This window comes from Pipistrellus hanaki (assembly GCF_964339955.1).
Source record: "Pipistrellus hanaki genome assembly, chromosome: 10".
NCBI classification, from domain to species: Eukaryota; Metazoa; Chordata; class Mammalia; order Chiroptera; family Vespertilionidae; genus Pipistrellus; species Pipistrellus hanaki.
Window position 1 is genome coordinate 63,552,420 of NC_140512.1, and position 23,358 is coordinate 63,575,777.

At 39.5% G+C, this 23,358-nt stretch overlaps 1 protein-coding gene across 1 annotated transcript in view; it reads right to left on the reverse strand.

The window, feature by feature from the left end:
- Positions 1 to 423: 423 nt before the first annotated feature.
- CFTR (CF transmembrane conductance regulator) overlaps positions 424 to 23,358 on the reverse strand; it is a 168,902-nt gene continuing 145,967 nt past the window's right edge. Inside the window, exons 24-27 of the mRNA XM_084896960.1 lie at positions 21,660 to 21,749; positions 4,533 to 4,705; positions 3,419 to 3,524; positions 424 to 2,098 (exon numbers count right to left, since the gene is read on the reverse strand). Coding sequence (XP_084753086.1) covers positions 1,898 to 2,098; positions 3,419 to 3,524; positions 4,533 to 4,705; positions 21,660 to 21,749 — 570 coding nt within the window. The 3' untranslated portion in view covers positions 424 to 1,897. The remainder of the gene's footprint in view (positions 2,099 to 3,418; positions 3,525 to 4,532; positions 4,706 to 21,659; positions 21,750 to 23,358) is intronic.

The window sequence follows — 23,358 nt, forward strand, 5'->3', positions numbered from 1 at the left end:
GAGGCTTTGAATTTTGCCTGATCTCCTTCTGGGCCTAGAGCTAGGAAAAGCAGACTCTAGTGCACACCTTGGTCCTTTCCAAAGGCACCAGCCCCAGCAGAGGGAGCCACCAGCTGTGCAGTGCTGACAGCCCCCAGCAGGTACCCAGGGCCGGTCACAAACAGCATCTGATGTTGTCTGGCACTAGAGATCAGGAGTCTTAGCAGATCTACCTAACACACAAACACAAACAGGCAGCCAAAATGGGGAGACAAAGAAACACGCTCCAAAGGAAAGAACAAGAGAATTATCCAGAAGAGGTACATGTAATGGAAAAAAGAAATTTATCAGAAGCTATATTGAAGGGAAGTTTCATGGTGTGTGTTCCATGGTTCTCAGAGACTGAAGAGATCAATGAGACACAATTAATGAACGTTCTGAAAACAGCTAAGTTTCACACAAGTATGTGAATTTTATTGACAAATGATATATTCTTAACAGTAAAAAATAGAATACAATCTTTAGTTTGGAGTTGGAAGGTAGTGTGTCCTTGACAGGAGTAGTCAGATTTTTGTGGTACTATTTTCTTCAGAGCTGCACCTAAGAGGAAACCTCTATGCTGTCCGGAAATTATCCAGGTGTGTGCAACATCTGTGTGAGCCCTAATGCTTCTCTCCACACCTGCAAGGTAATTTATAGCCCCCGGTCAACATCACACCCCTACCCCCCCTAGGTTTAACATAATATATCATAAAAATAGCCAGTGCCATTAAAAAGTCAAAATTTCAAATATAATTTCTATACAAATGTAATTCATAATACAATCATTCTTAAAATATAGCATTTATATATGAGTTGGAAACATTATTAAAATAAATACTATTTCCTAGAGAAAATTTCTTTTGTATCACAAAATTATAAAACAGAAGCATGTAGAACTAATTCATGATTGATTCTTCTTTATTGTGTCTCCCACTATCTCTCCCACTCAGTATATACAGTCTGATGTGAGTAGTCTGAAAACACATGACATCACCCCATGTATACCCAGATATTCAGATTTCTGGTACATATACCTGCAGCCCCCATGGCTTAGCTGCCTGGGTTTTTCTGCACCAGTTTACATTAAGACTTTTTCCAGCCATCCTTCAGTTCAGAGGTCTCAAGAGCTTGTTACTTTCTGGAAGTTGTGGAAAGACATGCCAACTTCCACACAAAGAGAGCTCTCCTGTCCCTTACATGGAACTGTAACAGCCTCTTTCCAGGTAAGGGGTGTATTCTCATTATCTGAATTGTTTGAATTTTTGGTTAAAGAATAGCACTGACCCTGATTTAAAGGATTCCGGAAGTTCTCTCTCCTGACTGATACCTAGGTATTACACAGTGCATATGTTGACAGGCTGTCTGTGACTCTCACGGTATTCTAATGCTTGCTGAGAAATGGGACAGTCTGAATACTGATCAGACATACAGAGGTGTTTTTGAAATATCTTGGAGATATTAGAGAAAAGGGAATATAAGCCACTAAAGGTTTAAGTTAATCATCTCTCTACATAGTATGATTACAGTTCTCCAATAATACAAATCAACCAATTTCATTAAACAGTAAGTGGAACAATTAAGCTGGCTGACATTTACCGCCACCTTTCCGATGACTTTACCAAAAGGAAAAGGTCTGCAGGAAAATCTGGCTTGCAAACGTAAGTGGTAAATCTTCAAGGATTTGGAGTCCCTGTCACACAATTTGACCATTGCCAGGAAGCCACTTATCCAGACCTCAGTGAACGTCCGTGATTCCTCTTACTGAAAAGTCTCTTTTTAAAAAAACAGCACTGTTCATCCTTGTTTTCTGAGGCACATACTGTTTTCTCCCACAGGTCCACGTGTGAGTGTTCCGTGCTGACATTGGCGCTGCTTTTTACAGCCTGGTTTCCTGCACCTCCTCCTCGGTCTCCTCCTGCAGAGCGGTGATTTGGGACCGAGGCTTGTGCTTGCTGGAGTTGCGGTGGGGCAGGAGCTTCAGGCGGTCCGAGGCGCTCATGGCCTGCTGGAAGAGGCTCTTCTCGCTCAGCAGCCTCTGGATGGAGTCGTACTGCCGCACCTGGTTCTCCTCGATGACCTGGGGAAGCGGCTGTTAGTGAGATACTGGACAGAAGGCAGGGCGGGCCAGAGGAAGGACAGAAACTGGCTTAGGTTCCGAGGAAGATAAAAGCCAAACGGGGAACAGTGGCCAGAGGCTGGCAGTCTGAACCGTCAGGGAGGGATCTCGCTTCTCATTTCACTGCCAAGTCCTTCACCCTTTTGCTTTATGGAGCTTCTCCATCTGTGAAACTACCTTTAACTTTCTATTTAGCAGCTGGACGATATATACATACACACACACACACACACACACACACACACACACACACACACACATATATATATATATATATATATATATATATATATATATATATATTTAATTAGGATGGTACTGAGCAATCACCTCTTCAGAGAGCTTTAGAGGAATGAAGGGTGCTTTCAAAACCAAAATGCTTTTTGTTAGATCCCTTTTATAGTACCTTAAAAATGAGCGAGAATCCACAGCATTGTAGCTGAACCTCATCAACAGTGATTTGAAGGTTAAAAATCCCAACTTGGTCAGAATGTGCCTGAGTTTAATACACCTGCTTCACATGTTCAAGTTGAGCAAACCCAAGGTCAGAGAACAGAAAGGCTTTATCCAGCCTCCTGGGCCTGACCAGGGCAGGGCAAGAGGCTGTGAGTCAGCCCCTAATTTGTTACCTGAAGCTTAGTAATAATAAACGGTAATAACAATCCTTCATTAAGGAAAGCATTTACCTCCAGGAACCTCAGAAGTCTTAATAGAATAATGTGGTACACCATCCTGAGAACTTCCTTGTGACTAAACCTGAGGGAATTTGTAAACATCACTTGAAAGAATCTGTGACAGTTTTGAAAGCACAATGAGAAGGTGACTGAGAGAGACACTCACCTGAGTTCTAAATAATGACTTAAAAAATGAAATGAGTCTTTCAACTATCATATAGAAACTAAACGCGAGATGCAAGAGAATCCAGGCCTGTCCAGGGCCCTACCTACCCAAGGAAGATTTAGTTATTAAAAGCATCAGGACTCAAGTCTTCCTTCTGACTTAGTCCCCAAATAAAGGACTGAAAAGTGTAGATGTTCCAGTTTATTAATGTCAGTGAGAAATATGCTGCTCTTTTGGACTTACTGCATTCCAACCCTACCTCATAACTCAGATCAAAGTGAGAAACCGGGGCAGCTATTTCGAGTCAGGCTAAATGGCTGTGTGACACATGTTTTAAGGTTGAACTTGTACATTACTGTGATCTGCAGAAACTATCACTTAAGAGATTGTTATCCAGAATTAAAGGAGAAATGAGGTCATAAGTAAATTATAAACGCTCACCAAAAATCGCTGACATTCCAACATTGCTTCTATCCTGTGTTCACAGAGGATCACTGTGCAATTAGCAAATGCTTGTTTTAGGGTTCTTCGAATGATCTGATAAGTTCTAGAAAAGAAAAAAAAAATACCACACATAACATCACAGAACACCAAGAATATAATATGCCTTTATCCTTGATAATATGCCTATTGTCCTATCATGTGAGTCCTTTAAATTATATTTCCTTAAATACTTTTAACATAATTGTGATATAGTCAGCCACAATTAGCTTTGCAACCAAAGGGTAGATTTTAAGTTTCCATCAATAAATAGGACAAATATTTTGAAGAAAATTTCATGAAAGTACTTTTTAAAAAATTATGTAGAATCACTAGTAGTTATTTTGTGCTACCATATAAATAGAGTAGAAAGAACAATAATAAGAATCAGAATCTGCCTGTGTAACTAAATATTTCATGTGTTCACAAGGAGGAGAACTTGTATAAAATTCCAAAATCACATTCAGAAGAGATCTTAAGGCTCTAATACCAGGAAATAAGCGCTTGTACTCATATCCAATGGTGACTTTTCCACTAAGCCTGTGGTCAACAAACTGCGGCTCTCGAGCCACATGCAGCTCTTTGGCCCCTGGAGTGTGGCTCTTCCACAGAATACCATGGCCTGGTGAATCTATTTTGAAAAAGTGGCATTAGAAGAAGTTTAAGTTTAAAAAATTTGGCTCCCAAAAGAAATTTCAACCAAAACCGGTTTGGGCTCAGTGGATGGAGCGTTGCCCTAGGGACTGAAAGGTCCCAGATTTGATTCCGGTCAAGGGCATGTACCTTGGTTGTGGGCTCATCCCCAGTAGAGGGTGTGCAGGAAGCAGCTAATTGATGTTTCTCTCTCATCAATGTTTCTAACTCTCTGTCCTTCTCCCTTCCCCTCTGTAAAAAATCAATAAAATATATTTAAAAAAAAAGAAATTTCAATCGCTGTACTGTTGATATTTGGCTCTGTTGACTAATGAGTTTGCCGACCACTGCACTAGGCAATGGGAATTTGTATCAATATGGAGTAGGTTTCAAGGATTATGTTCCCATTGTATTACTAAATAGCAGGAATTCTGAAACTCACATTGGATCCAGATGAGCACTGGGTTCATCCAGCAGCAAGATCTTCGCCTTACTGAGAACAGACCTGGCCAAACACATCAACTGCTTGTGGCCATGGCTTAGGACAAAACCCCCATCCAGAAGGATGAAATCAAGCTTCCCAGGAAATTGCTCTATCACAGATTTGAGTCCAACCTGCAGGAAAGAAGGAGGGAAAACACTGTGCTTAGAAAGGGCAGTTCAGATTCCACAAGGTTAAAAACACTCATGCGAGTTCTCAAAGTTTGAATTTCATATCAGCCCTGCCACTCCTGCTATTTGGGCTGGATTAAACCAAAGTCTAATCTGTATAATCTTGACAGCTCTAAAGGATCATTCCAGGACTTGTTTCATTTCTGTACTTCATCATTCAGGACATTTTCAATGAATGCCTATTATATGCCAGGTATTCCAACAGGGATTGAAGAGACAATCAAAGGCACATGGCCCCTGCAAGGATCAGGGATTATAAAGACTTACACAAATGATTACAACACAATGGAAAACATGCTGGAGAATGGAGTTGTTTAGTATATCATGACAGATTCTTTTACACGCCCTTCCATTCTCTACTCTGTCATAACAGAGCATGAAAAATGGCATAAAAGATTCAACAGAGAGCTTTTTACAACTACATATGGCCACTTGCTACTCATCTCTTCAATACATAAAAACTGATCTTAAGAAATTGATGAAGCTATGGAGTAAAACAAACAAACAAACAAACAAACAACAAAAACACCCATGAAGTCAAAACTAGGAGATTTTAAGGTTACATACTGAAGTGGAATATGAGAGTTGTGTTGGGTTCAATGGCTTGGTTTTATAAGGTAGATAGAAAAATATAGGTTGAAAATGTCAAAAGATACAGAACCCCCCCCCCAAAAAAAAACAAGGAAATTAAAAAACCTGATGAACAATATATTAACTGTTGATTATAATGGAATCAGAGATACGGGAGGGGAGTGGAATGACAATTCTTGGGGAAAGGGGGAGTGGTGGATTTGGAAAGAGACTGAACATAAATTGTGCATCTATGGATGAGGACAATGGGGGGTGGGGAGGGGGCAGAGGGTGGGGTGGGAACCTGGTGGAGGGGGGAAGAAATGAGGAACCTTTGTAATAATATAAACAATAAAGATTGATTTAAAAAAAAAAAAAGATACAGAAACCCATTCTTTCAAAATAAGACAAAAATGACTGAAGTCTTGGTTCTTATCACCTATTCAGATCAATGTGCATTAATGTTCATTTTTTTGCCAAATATTGATGAATGCTTGAGGACTAAAAGATGTTCAGATGATTTTCTCCTGGGAGGTCCAAGATTTAGTGTGGGGAAGTAACATACAATACTAACTGTAATATAGGCAGATGAGATAATGGCTTTAAGAAAAACTCATTAAGTCCATTGATGTTTGTTCAGCAAATATTAACTGTGTGTTTGTAATATGTATTGCAGATCATACTCTTTTCCTTGATTTGGTTCTCATTAAAGCAATCCTATATAATAAAAGAGTAATATGCAAATTGACCATCACTCCAACACAAAATATGACCACTCGCATGTGGTCAAAGATGGCTACCCCCATGTGAACACAAGATGGCCAGCAGGGGAAGGCAGTTGTTGTGGGCAATCAGGCCTGCAAGGGAGGGGAGTTAGGGGTGACTAGGCCTGCAGGGGAGGATGCAGGCCTGCAGGAGAGGGCAGTTGGGGGGACCAGGCCTTCAGGGGAGGGAAGTTTGGGGCAACCAGGCCAGCAGGGGAGGGCAGTTAGGCATCAATCAGGCTGGCAGGGAATGGTTAGGGGGTGATCAGGCTGACAGGCAAAAGCAGTTAGTGGCAATCAGGCAGGCAGGCAAGCAGTTGGGAGTTAGCAGTCCTGGATTGTGAGAGGAGTGTCCGACTTCCCATTTAGGCCCGATCCCACCTAAACAGGAAGTTGGAAATCCCTCGAGGGGTCTCAGATTGGAGAGGGTGTAGGCTTGGCTGAGGGACCCCTTCTCCTCTCCACACACACCCTGTGTATGAATTTTGTGCACCAGGTCTCTAGTCTCACTATGAGAATTCATGAATTCTGAAAGGTTTCTGAAATGGCAGAGAATGTAAACATATTAATTAGATAAGGGGATTATTCTGATGTATCCTGGAAGACTCAAACAGAAAACTACTATTGGATCCAAGCAGCTGAGAATGTGATAAAGGACACTGAGTGGGGAGTTAGAGGAGCTGTGTTCTCTCTGTCTTCAATCTATGAACCTGCTACAGTTCTCCCATCTTAAAGCAGAAACAAAACCCCTCATTTCCATCCACATTCTCCTTTAGCTATTATGTAATATCTACCCTGTTTGTCATCTAAGAAATACAAAAAAAAATTAGTATGCATCTATTGTCTCCACTTCTCATACCACAGAACATGCTTCTCTTCTTCAAATATCTATTGCTTGGCTTATGAGAAACCACACAATCTTTGACCATTTCTACCTATTATCATGTGTGGGCAACTCTCCCTCTTCTAGTCCTTTGAATATTCACCTTCCTAACCCTCAACTCTCCAAACTCTTAGAGATCTCAGTCATTCTTAGGGCATCAATTACTGAGGATAAGCTAATGATTTTTCAAATCCTTATCTCCAGCCCCAGATATCTTCCAAATACTTCTTAAATCCTTCTCCTCCTTACTAACCCTATTACAGGGACCCTAGGGTAGGCCATCTTAATCTCTTAAGCATCATACTATAAATCCCGAGTTGTGGATTTGTCAATTCACCACACAAACATTCCAGGGAACCTTCAAAATATATAGGTTTAACCATCTTATTTCTCTGTTTTACATAGCTTCCTAGCAGCTCTCTGAGGTGGCATTTAAGGTATCTACAATCAACTTCCCTCCACTCTTATTTCCAGCAGCACCAAACAGCTTGTAGGTCCCTATACACCTTGACATACCCTTCTGAATATCTCTGATCATCCTTCAGGGCAGTCAGGCACATAACCAGGGTGCCATTTGTACAAGTTTCCCCTGAGACTATCAGCTTCTTAAGGGTAAAGATGTGCTTTTTAACTCTGTGTCCTCAGTACCAACACTGAACACATTGTCAACATCAACTCACTTGTACATTTATTTAACAAATATGTATTAAGCTGGAATGATGACCAAACAAAACAAACATGGTTTAGATGAATGATAAATGAATCCCAACTTAAGGAAGAATGAAAGAATAAATGAAAGATACTGGCTTTAGCTTTGCCAATATAGCGTGTGATTTAAGAGAAGTAACTTTGCCTGTTTTCTCATCTTTAAGACTCTATAAAACCTTTTAAAGATAAAATGATAGCATTAAAAGTTCCTAACACTGATAAGCATGTTCTGTGGTGTCAATATTTTATCTCAGATCCATTAGCAGTGTTTAAGGATCTGTTTAAGTCAAATTAACTATTAAGAAAATAGATGGATGTTAACTAGACCTTTGTGATAGTCATTTTGCAATATATCTAATTACTAAATTTTTAATTGCACTCCTGAAACTAATAAAATGATTAGTATGTATGTCAATTATATATCAATTAAAAAGCAAAATTTGTACTAATTAAAAACTAGGTCTCAACTTCCTAATATTTTGTTTAGGATTTTTGCATCTGTATTCATCAGAGATATTGGTCTGTAGTTTTCCTTTCTGTGTTATTCTTGTCAGGTTTTTGGTATCAGGGTTATGTTGACCTCATAAAATGTGTTAGGAAATATTGCCTCTTCTTTAATTTTTTTTTTTTTTTTTTGGAAGAGTTTGAGAAGGAGAGGTTTTAAGTCTTTGAATGTTTGGTAGAATTCATTGATGAAGCCATATGGTCTTGGACTTTTATTTTTGGGGAGGTTTTGTTTTTTTTTATGGTTGCTTCAACTTCATCACTGCTGACCTGTCTATTTTGATTTTCCAATGTTCATGATTGAGTCTAGGAAGGTTATATATTTCTAGGAACTTATCCATTTCTTCTAGGTTATTGAATTTGGTGGCATAGTTCTTCATATATTCTAGTATGAGCCTCTGTATATCTGCCATGTCTGTGGTGACTTCTCCTCTTTCATTTCTAATTTTGTTTATTTTTTTTCCTCTTTTTCTTTACTGAGTCTATCCAGGGGTTTGTCAATTTTATTAATCCTAATATACACATCACGATTAAGTGTGGTTCATTCCAGGAGCTTAAGGATGGTTCAACATATGCAAATCAATGTAATATACCACATTAACTAAAAAAAGGATAAAAATCATGGGAGTTTATCAATAGATGCAGAAAAAGCACTTAAGATACAATATCCATTTATTATTAAAACACTAAACACAATAGGATGGAAGGAAAGTACCTCAACCTAATAAAGGCCATACATGATAAACCTTCAGATAATATTATACTCAATGATGAAAGACTGAAATCTTTTCCTCTAAAATCAGAAACAAGACAAGGATGCCCAATCTCATCACTCTTGTTCTGGAAGTCCTAGCCAGAGCAATAGGTAAGAGAAAGAAATTAAAGGCACCCAAATTGAAAAGTAAGAAGTAAAAGCATCACTTTTTTCAGATGACAATACTTGTCCATAGAAAACCCTAAGGACACCATCAAAAAACTGTTAGAAACAATAAACAAATACAGTAAAGTTGCTGTATAAAATCAATGTACAAAATCCTTCTGCCTTCCTGTGTACTAAAAACAAAACTCCAGAAAAGAAATAAAAAGCATTTCTTTTGCAATTACAACCAATAGAATAAAATACCTAGGAATAAACTTAATAAAGAATGTGAAAGACCTATATACTAAAAATTACAAAAATTAAAATTACATTATTAAGAAATTGAAAAAGACATAACAAAATAGAAAAATATCCCATGTTCATGGATTGGAAGAATCAACATAATTAAAATGGGCACATTACCCAAACACAGTTTTAATTCAACCCTCATTAAAATCCCAATGTCATTTTTAAAGAAATAGAATTAAAAAAAAACATTGATTTTGTATGGAACCACAAAAGACCCTGAATAGCCAAAGCATTCCTGAGAAAAAAGAATGAAGATGAAAATATCGCACTACCTGACTTCAAATTATACTACAGAGCAATGATAATCAAAACAGCATGGCATTGGCAGAAAAACAGACACACAGGTCAATGGAATCGTGAGAGCCCGGATATAAAATCACATGTATATGGGCAGATAATTTTCAACAAAGGAGCCAGAAACACTATGGAGTAAAGAAAGATCTTTAATAAATGATGCTGAGGAAACTGGAAAGCCACAAGCAAAAGAATGATACTGGATTACAGTTTTTCCCCATGTTCAAAAATTAGTTCAAAATGGATCGAAGACCTAAATATAAGATCAAAATCAATAAATTACATAGAGGAAAGCATAGGTACTAAACTTATGGACTTTGATCATAGAGAACATTTTATGAACTTGACCCCAAAGGGAAGTAAAGGCAAAAATAAATGTATGGCACTATATCAAACTAAAAACCTTTTGTACAGCAAAAGAAACTGACAACAAAGCAAAGAGGCAGCCAACCAAATGGGGAATGATATATGCAAACAATAGCTCTCATAAAAGTTTAATATCCAAAATATAAAAAGAACTCATAAAACTCAACACCAAACAAACAACGCAATTAAAAAATGGGCAGAGGACCTGAACAGATACCCTCTCAAGAAGATATACAACAGCGAATAGATACATGAAAAGATGCTTAACCTCACTGGCAATTAGGGAAATACAAATCAAAATTACAATGAGATACCACTTCACACCTGTTAGAATGGCTACTGCCAACAAGATGAGTATTAATAGGTGTTGGAGATATTGTGCAGAAAAGGGAACCCTCATTCCCTGCTGGTGGGAATGTAGACTAGTACAGCCACTATGGAAAAGAGCGTGGCAATTCATAAAAAAAATTGAGAATATAGCTGCTGTATGGCCCAGCAATCCCTCTCTTGGGTATATACCAGAAAAACTCAAAAACATGTATTTGCAGAGATATATGCACCCCTATATTCATTGCAGCATTATTCAAGGTGGTCAAGTCATGGTGGCAACCGAGGTGTCCTATGATAGAGAACTGGATAAAGAATATGTGGTCCTGCCGAAACTGGTTTGGCTCAATGGATAGAGCGTCGGCTTGGGGACTGAAGGGTCCCGGGTTCGATTCCGGTCAAGGGCATGTACCTTGGTTGCGGGCATATCCCCGGTAGGGGGTGTGCAAGAGGCAGCTGATCGATGACTCTCTCTCATCGATGTTTCTAACTCTCTATCTCTCTCCCTTCCTCTCGGTACAAAATCAATAAAAAATAAATTAAAAAAAAAAAAAGAATATGTGGTCCATATACACAATGGAATAGTACTCAACCATAGAAAGGATGAAATAGCGCCACATTGTGACAACATGTATGGGCCTTAAGATTATTATAGGTGAAACAAGTCAGGCAGAAAAAGCTAAGAACCATATTATTTCACTCAAATGTGGGACATAAAACTGATACCATGAGCACATTCAGCAGGGTGTTGGTTGCCAGAGGGAAGGGGGTTGGGAGTGAAAAGATGGGGAGTGGGGGATGAAGGGAGTCTAGTATCTGGTGATGGGGGATGACTTGACTTTGGTGGTGGGCATACAGTACAATCTAGAGATCTTGTGACATAGAAATCTATACTTGAAATCTATATGATCATATTAACCAATGTCATCCCAATTAAACTGAATTTTACTAAAAAAGGCTAGAGCTCTGAAATCATTGAATCTGCACTCTACCACTGATTTGCTGATGATGTCAGTGTGTTATTTTATTTCACTTGGAAAAAATGAGGAAAAGTCTTATAGATTTCAAAAGTTTGTAATGAGGATTAAATGATATAACTGGAAAGAAGTTGCCACAGAGTATGGCACGTGGTAAACACTTAATCCATGGTGACTAACAGTATTGTTGGAGCTTGGAAATTCCAAGGACATGGGGCTGGTCACTGAAACACTTCACAAGTTGACTAGTGACCTTAGTTAGCAGGAAGTACTACAATAATATTCATTTATATCAACCCCCTAGTAACAAGATTTTATGAATGTAGTAGCATGTATTGTTCCTTTAGATCTCACACCAATACACACTGGTTCCCAGGGCCCTAGGAGGAAAGCCACTTCGCTGTGTAATACTTTTGAATTTCTCTGGGATAAAGAGCTGAGCAACATATTTTTTTCCCCAAATGAAATTATTTCTTTACTACAAGAAAACAATTATATGTCACTACCAATGCTTAGAGGACAAAATTTTGAAAAACGAATGACAGCAAGACAGACCAATAGAGAGTGTATTCTGCAACATTCCTATCTCACTATTTACTCACTATGAAGTGTGATAAAAATCTTGTAAAATCACAGTCACTAAAGAAAGGTCAACATAAGTCAGTAAAACTTTAACTTTTTTAAAGCCAGTGAACATTTAGCAATTTATACCATATATTATGATAGCTTTTGCAGAGAAAATAGGAAGCAAGATAGAATAGCAATTGTTTTTAAAATGATACAAAATTACTGTTACCAACTCAACATGGTGATAAGAATGGTCTAATAGCCTGCTGATTGTTTGGATATAAATGACTGCTTAGTCATGTATTACTTACTAGGCTCAATGAGAGTTTATGAAGTTCTAGGTACTATGGCAGACCCAGGGATTCAAGGATGAATAACACTATGCCCTGCCTGGAAGGAAATCATGATGCAGACAAATAAAAAAATAGTAATTGAGAAATTACTGTTCAAAGAAATAAGTGCTATGGGGGGAAAAAAACTGAAATGGGAATTGCTATAGAGATAATTAAACATAATGATTTGTAGCAGCACAATCCTTTAAATAAAAATATATACATATTCCCAATCCTATATAATAAAAGGCTAATGTATAAATTGACTGAACATTGGAACAACAGGTTGCTATGACACTCACTGACCACCAGGGGGCAGACGCTCAACACAGGACGCCCCAAGGTGGTTAGTGCGTTCCCACAGGGGGAGTGCTACTCAGCCAGAAGCCAGGCTCACAGCTGGCAAGTGCAGGGGTGATGGCAGGAGCCTCTCCTGCCTCCTTGGCAGCGCTAAGGATGTCCAACTGCTGGTGGGCCTAAGCAGGCATACAGACATCCCCTGAGGGTTCCTGGACTGCAAGAGGGCACAGGCCTGGCTGAGGGACCCCCCCCCCCCCCGAAGTGCACAAATTTCATGCACCAGCCTCTAGTATAATAATAATTATTAATTAGTTATCTTAATAATAATTATTATTTGTAATAGTGTCATAATCTATTTTCAATAGATTAAAAAGAAATACAGCCTGTCACTGCAGCCCCCACTGTGCAGGCCACTGAATGGGTAGGGACAACCACTGAGTGGTCTTGAACTGTTCTTTCACAAACTCTTAAACAGTATGGAAATCAGGTTAATGGGAAAGAAAGTGGAGAGAGAGAGAGAGAGAGAGAGAGAGAGAGAGAGAGAGAGAGAGAGAGAGGAGGGAGAGAGAGGAGGGAGAGAGGAAAAGAGGGAAGGAGGGAGGGAGGAAGGAAGGAAGGAAGGAAGGAAGGAAGGAGTAAATAAAGAAATACAAACTGTCCAAATTAAGGTGAATTAAAAATTACTGGAATCTAAACATGTCTAATGTTTTTCATTCTAACTAAGCATTAAAAAGAAATAAAAGCATCAACAAATGTGGATAAAAGAACTTAGGACAAAAGAATCTGCCAGTTTTACACTGTTAAGTAATAAATCACATATACTTCCCAAACTTCTATTTAGAAAGGAGAAATTTTGTTTTATGACATAATAAACTAAAAAATATTTAACAGCCTGTAAAGAACCAGGTATGTCTTCTGAAATGTTGACTTTTGCTCTTGCTGCACTCTGGGATGTTATTGTGGAGCAAGTGTTTGCTCTTGTGACAGGGAAGCAAGAAAAAAAAATCAGAAAAGTGAACTGTGGTTAGACTAAATAGTCCACTAGCAGGCAGTTGTAAAAATAGACACTCTCAACTCCTTAAGACACTCTTTTTGCTACTTTGCAGGTTTTCCAGGACAAATTTTTAACTTGAAAAGCCATTATTTCTGCTATTTAGCTTACTCTCTAAAACACATGTGTCAAACACAAGGCCCGCGGGCCAAATCCAGCCCGCCAGGCCTTGCAATGTGGCCCGCACTGCGCTGTCATCACTGCACTCCGCTGTCAGTTTATGACATTGTCAGTTTATGACTGTTCAGTAAACCATTCGGCCTGCGATTTAGGCTGGATTTTAGATTTTGGCCCCTTCTCTGATTGAGTTCGACACCCCTACTCTAAAAGTAACTTACCTTGCTATCAATGTGTAAGAAAGGAAACTATTTTATAAATAATCTAATAAGTAAACAATAACCAAAAAAGCTTTCATCCTATAATTAGCAGAAATGCTGTGTAGACTATGAATTATATACTGAGACAGCTCGCTGTGGTGAAAGCCTGTGAACCAGCAAAGGGTATTGCTGCTCCTGCATCGATCAGTCACCTGAACCCAGGCCCTTATTTAATAAGTTAAATCACTCGTTCAGTGAATATTTACTTTACACCATCCATGTGGCCAACATTACTCCGTGCACTGGAAGGAAATCATCCCTTCCCTTAAGGAACCCTCACTCTGGTGGGGTACAGTAACAAGTTAAGAGGTAAAGCTCTATCCCATGTGAAGAATGTGGTGAAAGGGGTAGATGAATAGGGTACACCTGGGAAGGGCTCCTCCCTCTGACCTGCAGCATCAGGGCAGGCTTCCGGAAAGAAGCAGTGTATAAGGAGATGCCTGAAGGATGAGTCAGGAGCAGGCAGTGAAGGGCTAGCAGGGTTTTCCGCGTACAGAGAACAGCATGTGGAGAAGCTTCAGGAGAAAAGAGAGCACAGGATGCTTTACGGAAATGAAAGAAATTCAGTATACTAGTAGAGGGATCACAGTAAGCAGTGGGGAGGTTGGAGAATGATTTAGAGTGGCAGGCAGAGACCTCATAGCAAAAGACCTTTGAAGCCACCTTAAGTACTGCAAACCTGGTCCAAAGGGAAATAAGGAGCCATAGGAAGGGGAGAAGCAAGGGTTTAAAAAGATTACCACTGCTGCCAAGAGCCAAATGAACTGCAGAAAAGGGAAATTAGGCAGGCGCATCTTTCAAATATCCCCATGAGAGTCATAGTGGTGTCAGGTGGGGAAGGAAAGAGGCGAATACATTCTAAATACTTGCAGGAGACAGCCTGGAGAGGGCTTGACATATGGAGAAATCAAGAGACAAGAAATCAAGAATGAGTCCCAGGTCTTGCCTCTGGGCAAGTGCAGATGGTGAAGCCATTCACTAGGATTAGGAACACAGGACAATTGTGGGGGTGGTGACCATAAGAAACTCACTTATGCCGAGACCGGTTTAGCTCAATGGATAGAGCGTCGGCTTGGGGACTGAAGGGTCCTGGGATCGATTCCGGTCAAGGGCATGTACCTTGGTTGTGGGCATATCCCCAGTAGGGGGTGTGCAAGAGGCAGCTGATCGATGACTCTCTCTCATCGATGTTTCTAACTCTCTATCTCTCTCCCTTCCTCTCTGTACAAAATCAATAAAATATATATATATATATAAAAAAGAAACTCACTTATATAGACATAAGGTGATTGTCCATGCTGAGATGTGAAACACTGTACTCACATCCTCCTATGACCACATCAGAACTACAACTAAACTACAGAACAACCATCCTTGAGAACCACTGAAGTCTAGCTGAACAGAAGTCCTATAATTAAGGGTATACAGAAGAAGCCACATGGAGACTCGTAGGAGTGGAGGGAGGCATGGAGCAGGCTGGTCCCACACCCACCTATGGCAGTTAACAATTGGGAGGGACACTTGGCTGTGGAGGTCCCAGCTGAGGAACAAGTGGTCCCAACCGCACACCAGGCTCCTCAGCCCAGGGTTCCAGTGTTGGGAAGAGAAGTCCCCATAACTTCTGGCTGTGAAAATCAGCAGAGGCGGTGGCTCAGTGAGACTGTGAGCTGCTGGAGTGCTGGAACTGAAACCTAACATTGTCACTGGTAATAAAATGTAAAACAAGCTAGCCAGGCTTGATGGCTCTGAATGGTCAGAGCTATTAACTCATTGACTCTAAGTTGAGTCACTGGTAGTAAATTATAGAAAGAGCTAGCCAACATTGATGGCTCTGAATGGTCAGAGCTATTAACTTATTGTCTAGTTGAGATAGTGGTGGTTGAGGCAACTTTAATTTGTTAATCATATGTAAATGTAAGTTGATTTTCTTTTGTTGGAACTTCCAGCCTAAGAGATGTCTTTGTCTCAGAATCTCAATAAAAGGAATGGTAAAAAGCCAGAGCAGGGGTTAGTCTTCCCACTAGAAGTGGACTTCCCTCCTGGCCCGCCTGGCCCCCATTTTCCCAAATTAACTCTTTTCCAGTCTCTCTCTTCATTTTAGTGTGCGGCCTTCTCCAGAAACCGGACCCCGAGTGGGCCCTGAACCATGAGGGTCATGTTAAGGGATCCCACACTGGAGTCTCAATTGTTCCTCTTACAGGGCCCACACACGGATTCACTCATTCTAAGATCCATCATGGGGGTAGCAGCTCAAAAGAAGCCAGAAACATACAGGGAGGAATGGAATTGTCTGGACTCAGGGTGAGCACTGGAGAAGCAGCTTTCTCCCAGAGGCCACTGTTCCTTTGCTGAGCCTTTCCACTGCATGTGAAGGCAGCACCATATCTGAGTCTCCATCACCCTAACACTGTTGGCCCTGCCCTGTGATTTCCTGAGACCCCCACCCTGCCCAAACCGTAGGCTTAGCCAAGCAGCTTCCAGTGGCTTTTCCATTCAAATAGCTTATCTTGGCTCATGCTTTGGACTTTCCTAAAAATCTCTCAAAGATCCACAAATCCCTGTACCACTTACTAAGAATCCCTAAGCCTAGGGACTAGCAGCAGCAGGCCTTAGTTCATAGCTTAGCCTCTCCCAGGCACTTTCAAACTCAGCTCAAGTGGCAACCACCTGTGGATCACCTTTTAGCTCACACCAGGTGGCCCAGGGCAGGGCATAGTAGCGACTGACCATGGCCTGAAACTTCAAAGAGGCCTCAGAACCAACATACTCAGTGGCCAGCATCAGACCACACCAGAGCACCACCCAGCCACTCCATAAATGATACAACCAAAGGGCAGACTCGGCAGGCACTAGAGACCCACTAATGTGAATCAAGCCCCTGCACAAAAGCTCATCCACTGCAATCATAAGCAGACCTCACAACAAATCAATCTGAGGGTAAATCTCTCCCACTGACACACCAACAGCAATAGAGGCTCAACTACAATAGGAAAGTATACACAACACACACAAAAGACTCACCTGGCTCACCTGATTCAGGTGACAAGAGAGACTATACCACTGTCCCTCATAAAACATTTAATATATAAGGGCACTCTACCAAGACCAGGAGACATAGCAACTCTAATACATAAAAACATGCCCTGGCCAGTGTGGCTCAGTTGGTTGAGTGTTATCCCATGTACCAAAAGGTCACTGGTTCAATTCCTGGTGAGGGCACATGCCCAGCTTGTGTGCTTAATCCCTGGTCGGGATGCATGGAGAAGGCAGCCAATCTATGTTTCTCTCTCACACATCGATGTTTCTCTTCCTCTAAAAATTAATTAAAACCTTTTTATTTAAAAAAGAAACAAACTCAGGGAGGCAGCCAGAATGAGGAGAAAAGGGAACATGCCCCAAATGAAAGAACAGAAGAAAACCTCAGAAAAAGAACTAAACAAAATGGAGACAAGCAATTTATCAGATGCAGAGTTCAAAACACTGGTTATAAGGGTGCTCAATGAACTTAGGAGAAGAGTAGATGAACTTAGTGAGAACTTCAACAAAGAGATAGGGAATATAAAAGGGAGAAAGAAAACATAAAAACCAGTCAGAATGAAGAATAGAATAACTAAAATAAAGAATACATTAGATGAATCAACAGTAGATTAGATTAAGCAGATGACTGAGTCAGTGATTTGGTAGAAAAGGTAGAAGAAAACACCCAAAACATCAAAAAGAAAAAAGAATCCAAAAAAGTGAGAATCGTTTAAAGGCCTCTGGGACAACATCAAGCATACCAGTATTTGCATCACAAAGAAACCAGAAGGAGAAGATAAAGAGCAAGGAATTGAAAACCTTTTGAAAAAATAATGATGGAAAACTTCCCTAACATGGTGAAGGAAATAGACATACATGCCCAGAAAGCACAGAGAGCCCCAAATAAGATTAACCCAAAAAGCCCACACCAACACACATCATCATTAAAATGCCAAAGGGTAAGGACAAAGAGAGACTCTTAAAAGCAGCAAGAGAAAAGCAGTTAGTTATCTACAAGGGAACTCCCAGAGGGCTGTCAGCTTATTTCTCAATGGAAATTTTGTAGGCCAGAGGGATTGGCATGAAATATCCAAAGTCATGAAAAACGTGGCTCATGCTTTGTCTCAGAATCACTCTATCCAGCAAGGATATAATTTAAATTGAAGGAGATATAAAGAACTCAGACAAGAAAAAACTAAAGGAGTTCATCAGTACCAAATCAGTATTACAAGAAATTTTGAATAGACTTCTTTAAGAAAAAAAAATATAAAAATATGAATAAGAAAATGGCAATAACTACATATCTGTCAACAATTACTTCAAATGTGGATTTATTAAATGCTCCAATCAAAAGACATAGGGTGGTCCTGGACAGTGTTTCTCAATGGTTAGAGTGTTGGCCCCTGCCCCTAAGGGTCTCAGATTCAATTCCTGGTAAAGGGCATATACCTGAGCTGCAGTTTGCTTCCCATCCCCCAGGCAGGGCAAACATAGGAAGCAACCAGTCAATGTGTTTCTCTCACATTGATGTTTTTCTCTCTCCTGCCACACTCTCCCTGAAAATAAATAAATAAATAAATAAATAAATAAATAAATAATTCTGAATGAATTAAAAAAAAGAGCCTTACAGATTGAAAGACACACAGACTGAAAGTGATGAAAAAAATATTTCATGAAAATGGAAACCATAAAGAAATGGTGCATATGTACAATGGAATATGACTCCGTCATAAAAGAGAATGAAATCTTGCCATCTGAAACAACATGGATGGACTTAGAGAGTACTGCGATGAGTGAAATAAGTCAGACTGAGAAAGACAAATGCCCTATGACTTCACTTATGTATAGAATCAAAAAGACAAATAAACAAAACAGAAACAAATTCTGAGGTACAGAGAACATTTTGATGGTTACAAAATGGGAGGGGAGTTGGAGGGATGGATGAAAAAGCGAAAGGGAATGAGAAGAACAGATTGGTATTTACCCAACAGCCACGAGGATGTAAAGTACAGCATAGGGAATATGGTCAATAATATTGTAACTACTACGTATGGTGTCAAATGGGTACTAGATTTATTGGGATGATCATGTCATAAAATAACTACATATCTAATCACTATGTAATATTCTGAAACTAATATAATATTGTATGTCAACTGTAATTGGAAAATAAAAAAATTATTGCAACAATGCTATTAATTTACTGGACCACAAAGCTAGGGGCCTTGCCGCACCCTCCCCAACCTCCCACCCTATCCCATCCCTAATTTTGGATTCAGTCTGATAGGAGATTTTTTTGTCAGTGATTCTGGGAAGAAGCGATCTGCCTCTGATTGGTTTTGGGATGTGGACATTAGACCATCTCAATCCACAGAGTGCCAAGATGAAGGTGTGGGCCTAAGATACAAAGCTGTTTGGACAAGCTTTGCTTCCAGACCTTAAGAGTTACTCATTAGGCATGATCCTCATGGTCTCACACAATCTGGTCTCTGTCAGCAAGGATAAGGCTTCACAATGGAGTTTCCATCCAGAGCCAAGCTAGGAATAAAGTGTTTCTTGGCCCAGTGTTGACATGTGCTTGTGATTTTCACTTGGGAAAAGGGGAATTATGAAGGAGGTGCTGTTGGGATAAGATTCGGGAGTCTGGCTATCTGCCATTATTCAGTTTATTTCCCTCTAGAGACCTGAGTCATACCAAGGACACAGAGAGGACTCGATGAAATGACCTACATCCTGGTTTGCCCTGGTTTATCCTGGTTTATACCATTTCCCCAGTATCTTGTCCAGTTTAGACACTGGCATGCCCCTAAATATTCCTATTTGGATATGTTATATGATCAGCCATTTAAGACTAAAGCTCAGGCCCTCTTAACTTATAAACCAATGCCTTTTCTAACTTCTCTGGGCTATTACTTATTTGTTTGTATTCTATTTTCAGGGCTTCTAGAGCAAAAACTTATCACCACCGCTCAAAGCACATGAAGTCAATAATGTAGGAAGAGCATTAACATCCCTGTTTGCAAATTATTAAAAAGATGATCAGGAAAAAGATAGACCTCAAAACAATTTGATCAAATAAAAATTGAAACATTTTTTTTGCATTCTAATGGCATTTAAAATCTTCACTGTGTCTTCTAAAATTTTAGATATTTTTATGTCGCTGATTTCCTGTAAATTTTATTTTGACTTGGCAATATTTGCAGATTTTATACAATCTGATGCCTTCCTTTCCAAGTTTCCCTCCCACAACATTGTGTTATGGAAGTCACATCAAAGATCTTTCTAAAAATGTATTACTTCCAATTTAGTTAATGTTTCCTTTAAAAACTCCCATAAGGAAACTTTGATACTGAAAACAGTTAATCTAAGTGCATTTTATTAGGGGCATGTTAAGGTTGGGCACTCAGTGGGGAAGTGTTTCACACTCACAGGTATTTCAAAGCTCCTGACGAGATCCATTCTGAATGAAGGCAGAAAAGGAGAGAACATTTGGGAATTGTACTACAAGGACTAACAATACAGGAAATAGTGGAATAATATTGTTCCCTAAAAAGATCCTTGAATCTCAAAGTTCTTATTTAGGTCTTATAGCTGTAGTGTGTCATCATCCAGAACTTTGAACTTAAACCTCAAGTTTAATGAAACAGAGCAATTTATGTTGCCCCTTACTTTAATATTTTAAGAATTGTCAATTTACAGTTAAGATTTGTTTTAATGGAACCAAACATTTCATTTAAGCTCTCTCTCTCTCATCCCATATTCCTGTGTATAATACCTTCAATTGTAATAAACCATCTATTGAGTAAATTTGGGGTCTTATTTAGGAATTTTGACTCTATTTTAATCCATATGTGTCCTATATGATGCCTTAATGACCGCAAAGAATGGAGTATGCTGTATCTAGGTCATGTGGCATTGTGCCTAAAAGCACTCATAGCCAGCACATTCCCTAAAGGTAGTTAGTCCTGGTGGCTTCCAGAGAAGACCATAGTCATCTGCACGTGTCCTAGAATGATCATCATCCTTATATGTTAAAACCATGCTTCCCAGAAAAATACATCCTGTCAAAGCAAAGCCTCCTCCTTCTACTGGGAAAGCTTCAAAACCCAGAGAGGGAGTAGCTGAGAAGGTGCAGAGAGATGATTTTTTGTATCAGGAATAATCCTGATGTAATGTAGGTCTCCCAGTTCATGTCCCATTGATGCACATTGGTAGGGAAGAAGATAACAGAAATGCTATCTCTGGGGCCTGATAGATGGAGACTTAACACTGAGGAGAGCCGTAACTGGTTTTACTCAGTGGATAGAGCATTGGCCTGTGGACTGAAGGGTCCCAGGTTCAATTCCAATCAAGGGCATGTACCTTGGTTGCGGGCACACGCCCAGTAGAGGATGTGCAGGAGGCAGCTGATTGATGTTTCTCTCATCAGTGTTTCTAACTCTATCCCTCTCCCTTCCTCTCTGTAAAAAATCAATAAAATATGTTTTTTAAAAATGGAAATGAACACCAAGGAGAGGAAGAGGTGTAATCCAAGTACTGGGTGCTCCAGGTATGTTAGAGTTCTTTGATTTCAAGTTGTGTGCATGCATGCAGGCACACACACACAAGTGTGTAAAATTATCTCAGCTATGACAACCACTCTTGTGTGGGTATGAACTACCTTTTTCCAAAATATTTGTTAGCATCCTTACCTGATCTGCAACTTTCCATATTTCTTGATCATTCCACTGTTCATAGGGATCCAAGTTTTTTCTAAATGTTCCAGAGAAGATAAACACTTTCTACAACAATAAGGAAACAAAGAGGAAAACATGAATAACCTAAATATCTTTTTACTTTTTGCACATTTTATTGTGAAATATTTCGAGCAAAAACTTATTTTAAAATAATGTAACACCTACCCATGTACTTACCATCTAGTTTTCTTCAGTTTTTAAATTTTTATATTTACTTTGTATGTTTTTAAGAAATAAAATATAGCTAATTTTGAAGGCTCTTATGAACATGATAAGAAATTAAGATCACTGTAAATTGTGGAAAATTAAATGTTTTATTCCTAGCAATATTTCCTATAAGCAAGTATAATATTAAGTTAATAGTTAAAAATTATAAGATTATGAGTCACAATGGTTTGAACACATTTCTCTTTTGTATTAAGGTATTTTTTTTTAAATATATTTTATTGATTTTTCACAGAGAGGAAGAGAGAGGGATAGAGAGTTAGAAACATCGATGAGAGAGAATCATCGACCAGCTGCCTCTTGCACACCCCCCACTGGGGATGTGCCCGCAGCCAAGGTACATGCCCTTGCCTGGAATCGAATCCGGGACCCTTCAGTCCGCAGGCCGACGCTCTATCCACTGAGCCAAACCGGTCCCGGCAAGGTATTTTTCTTGAATTTATATTATAAACCTAGCTTCCTAAAGGATTTTGAAGTTAAATTACAGACATTTACTTAAACATACATGTTAGTCTGGTCTATAAAAACCAAGGCACACCTCTACCTCCAAAACCAGACAGGCACAGGGGAATTCACTTAGAAATCAACGAAAGCGCAGAAATCAAATATTTGTTTAACCGAATGCATGTTGCAGAGGGAAGGGAGGCAGGTTGAGGTTGATCCTGCTGAAGTAACACAATGGCAGTCTCACTCTCTGCATGGAGCCCTGCTTAGTGACACCCCAGACACCATTTGCCACATCATGTCACTGTCTACTGAGGCTGACCTATATGAGTAAAAAATGTTTTAAAATAAATTCGCTATCTCACTGGGGAATGCTGATACAGAAATAATAATATTTAGTTCTCTTTTGTGCCTATGGGTGAACTAAAAAATATTTTTGATACTAACATTCAGAATAATTTTTTTTGCGTTGCCTTTTTGGTTTTGCCTTTGGTTAGTAACATCCAAAAAGGAGAATGAAGAACTGAATTTCTTAAAGGCTTAATTTCACAAATTGCTTTACACTGAGAGAGAATGCTCAGTGCCAATCTGATCTGTAAGGAAATGCACAAGGTAAGATGCCTACAGATTGATGGTATCTGTGCCTCTCAGGCAGAATTCCAATATCCTCACCATGGCAGCCAAAGTCAAGGGGAGATATATTAGAGACCTTATTCCCCAGGGCATGGTTTATGGCTTAAAAAACAAAGGTGTTGCTAAATATCTCAGGAACCCTCTAGAGTCCCCCCCACTCCCCCCCCCCCCCCAAAAAAAAGCCTTGTCTGCTATTACTTAACTTCCTAGGGATGTGTACCTTGTTTTACAGAAGTGGATATAAGAGTTGGCTAGATGACTCATCAGATAAGATGTGTAAGAAGTATATCTGTGCAATCTCCTACAAACTCCTAAGTAAATGAAAGTACTATCCAAATAAGCTAAAGAGAGC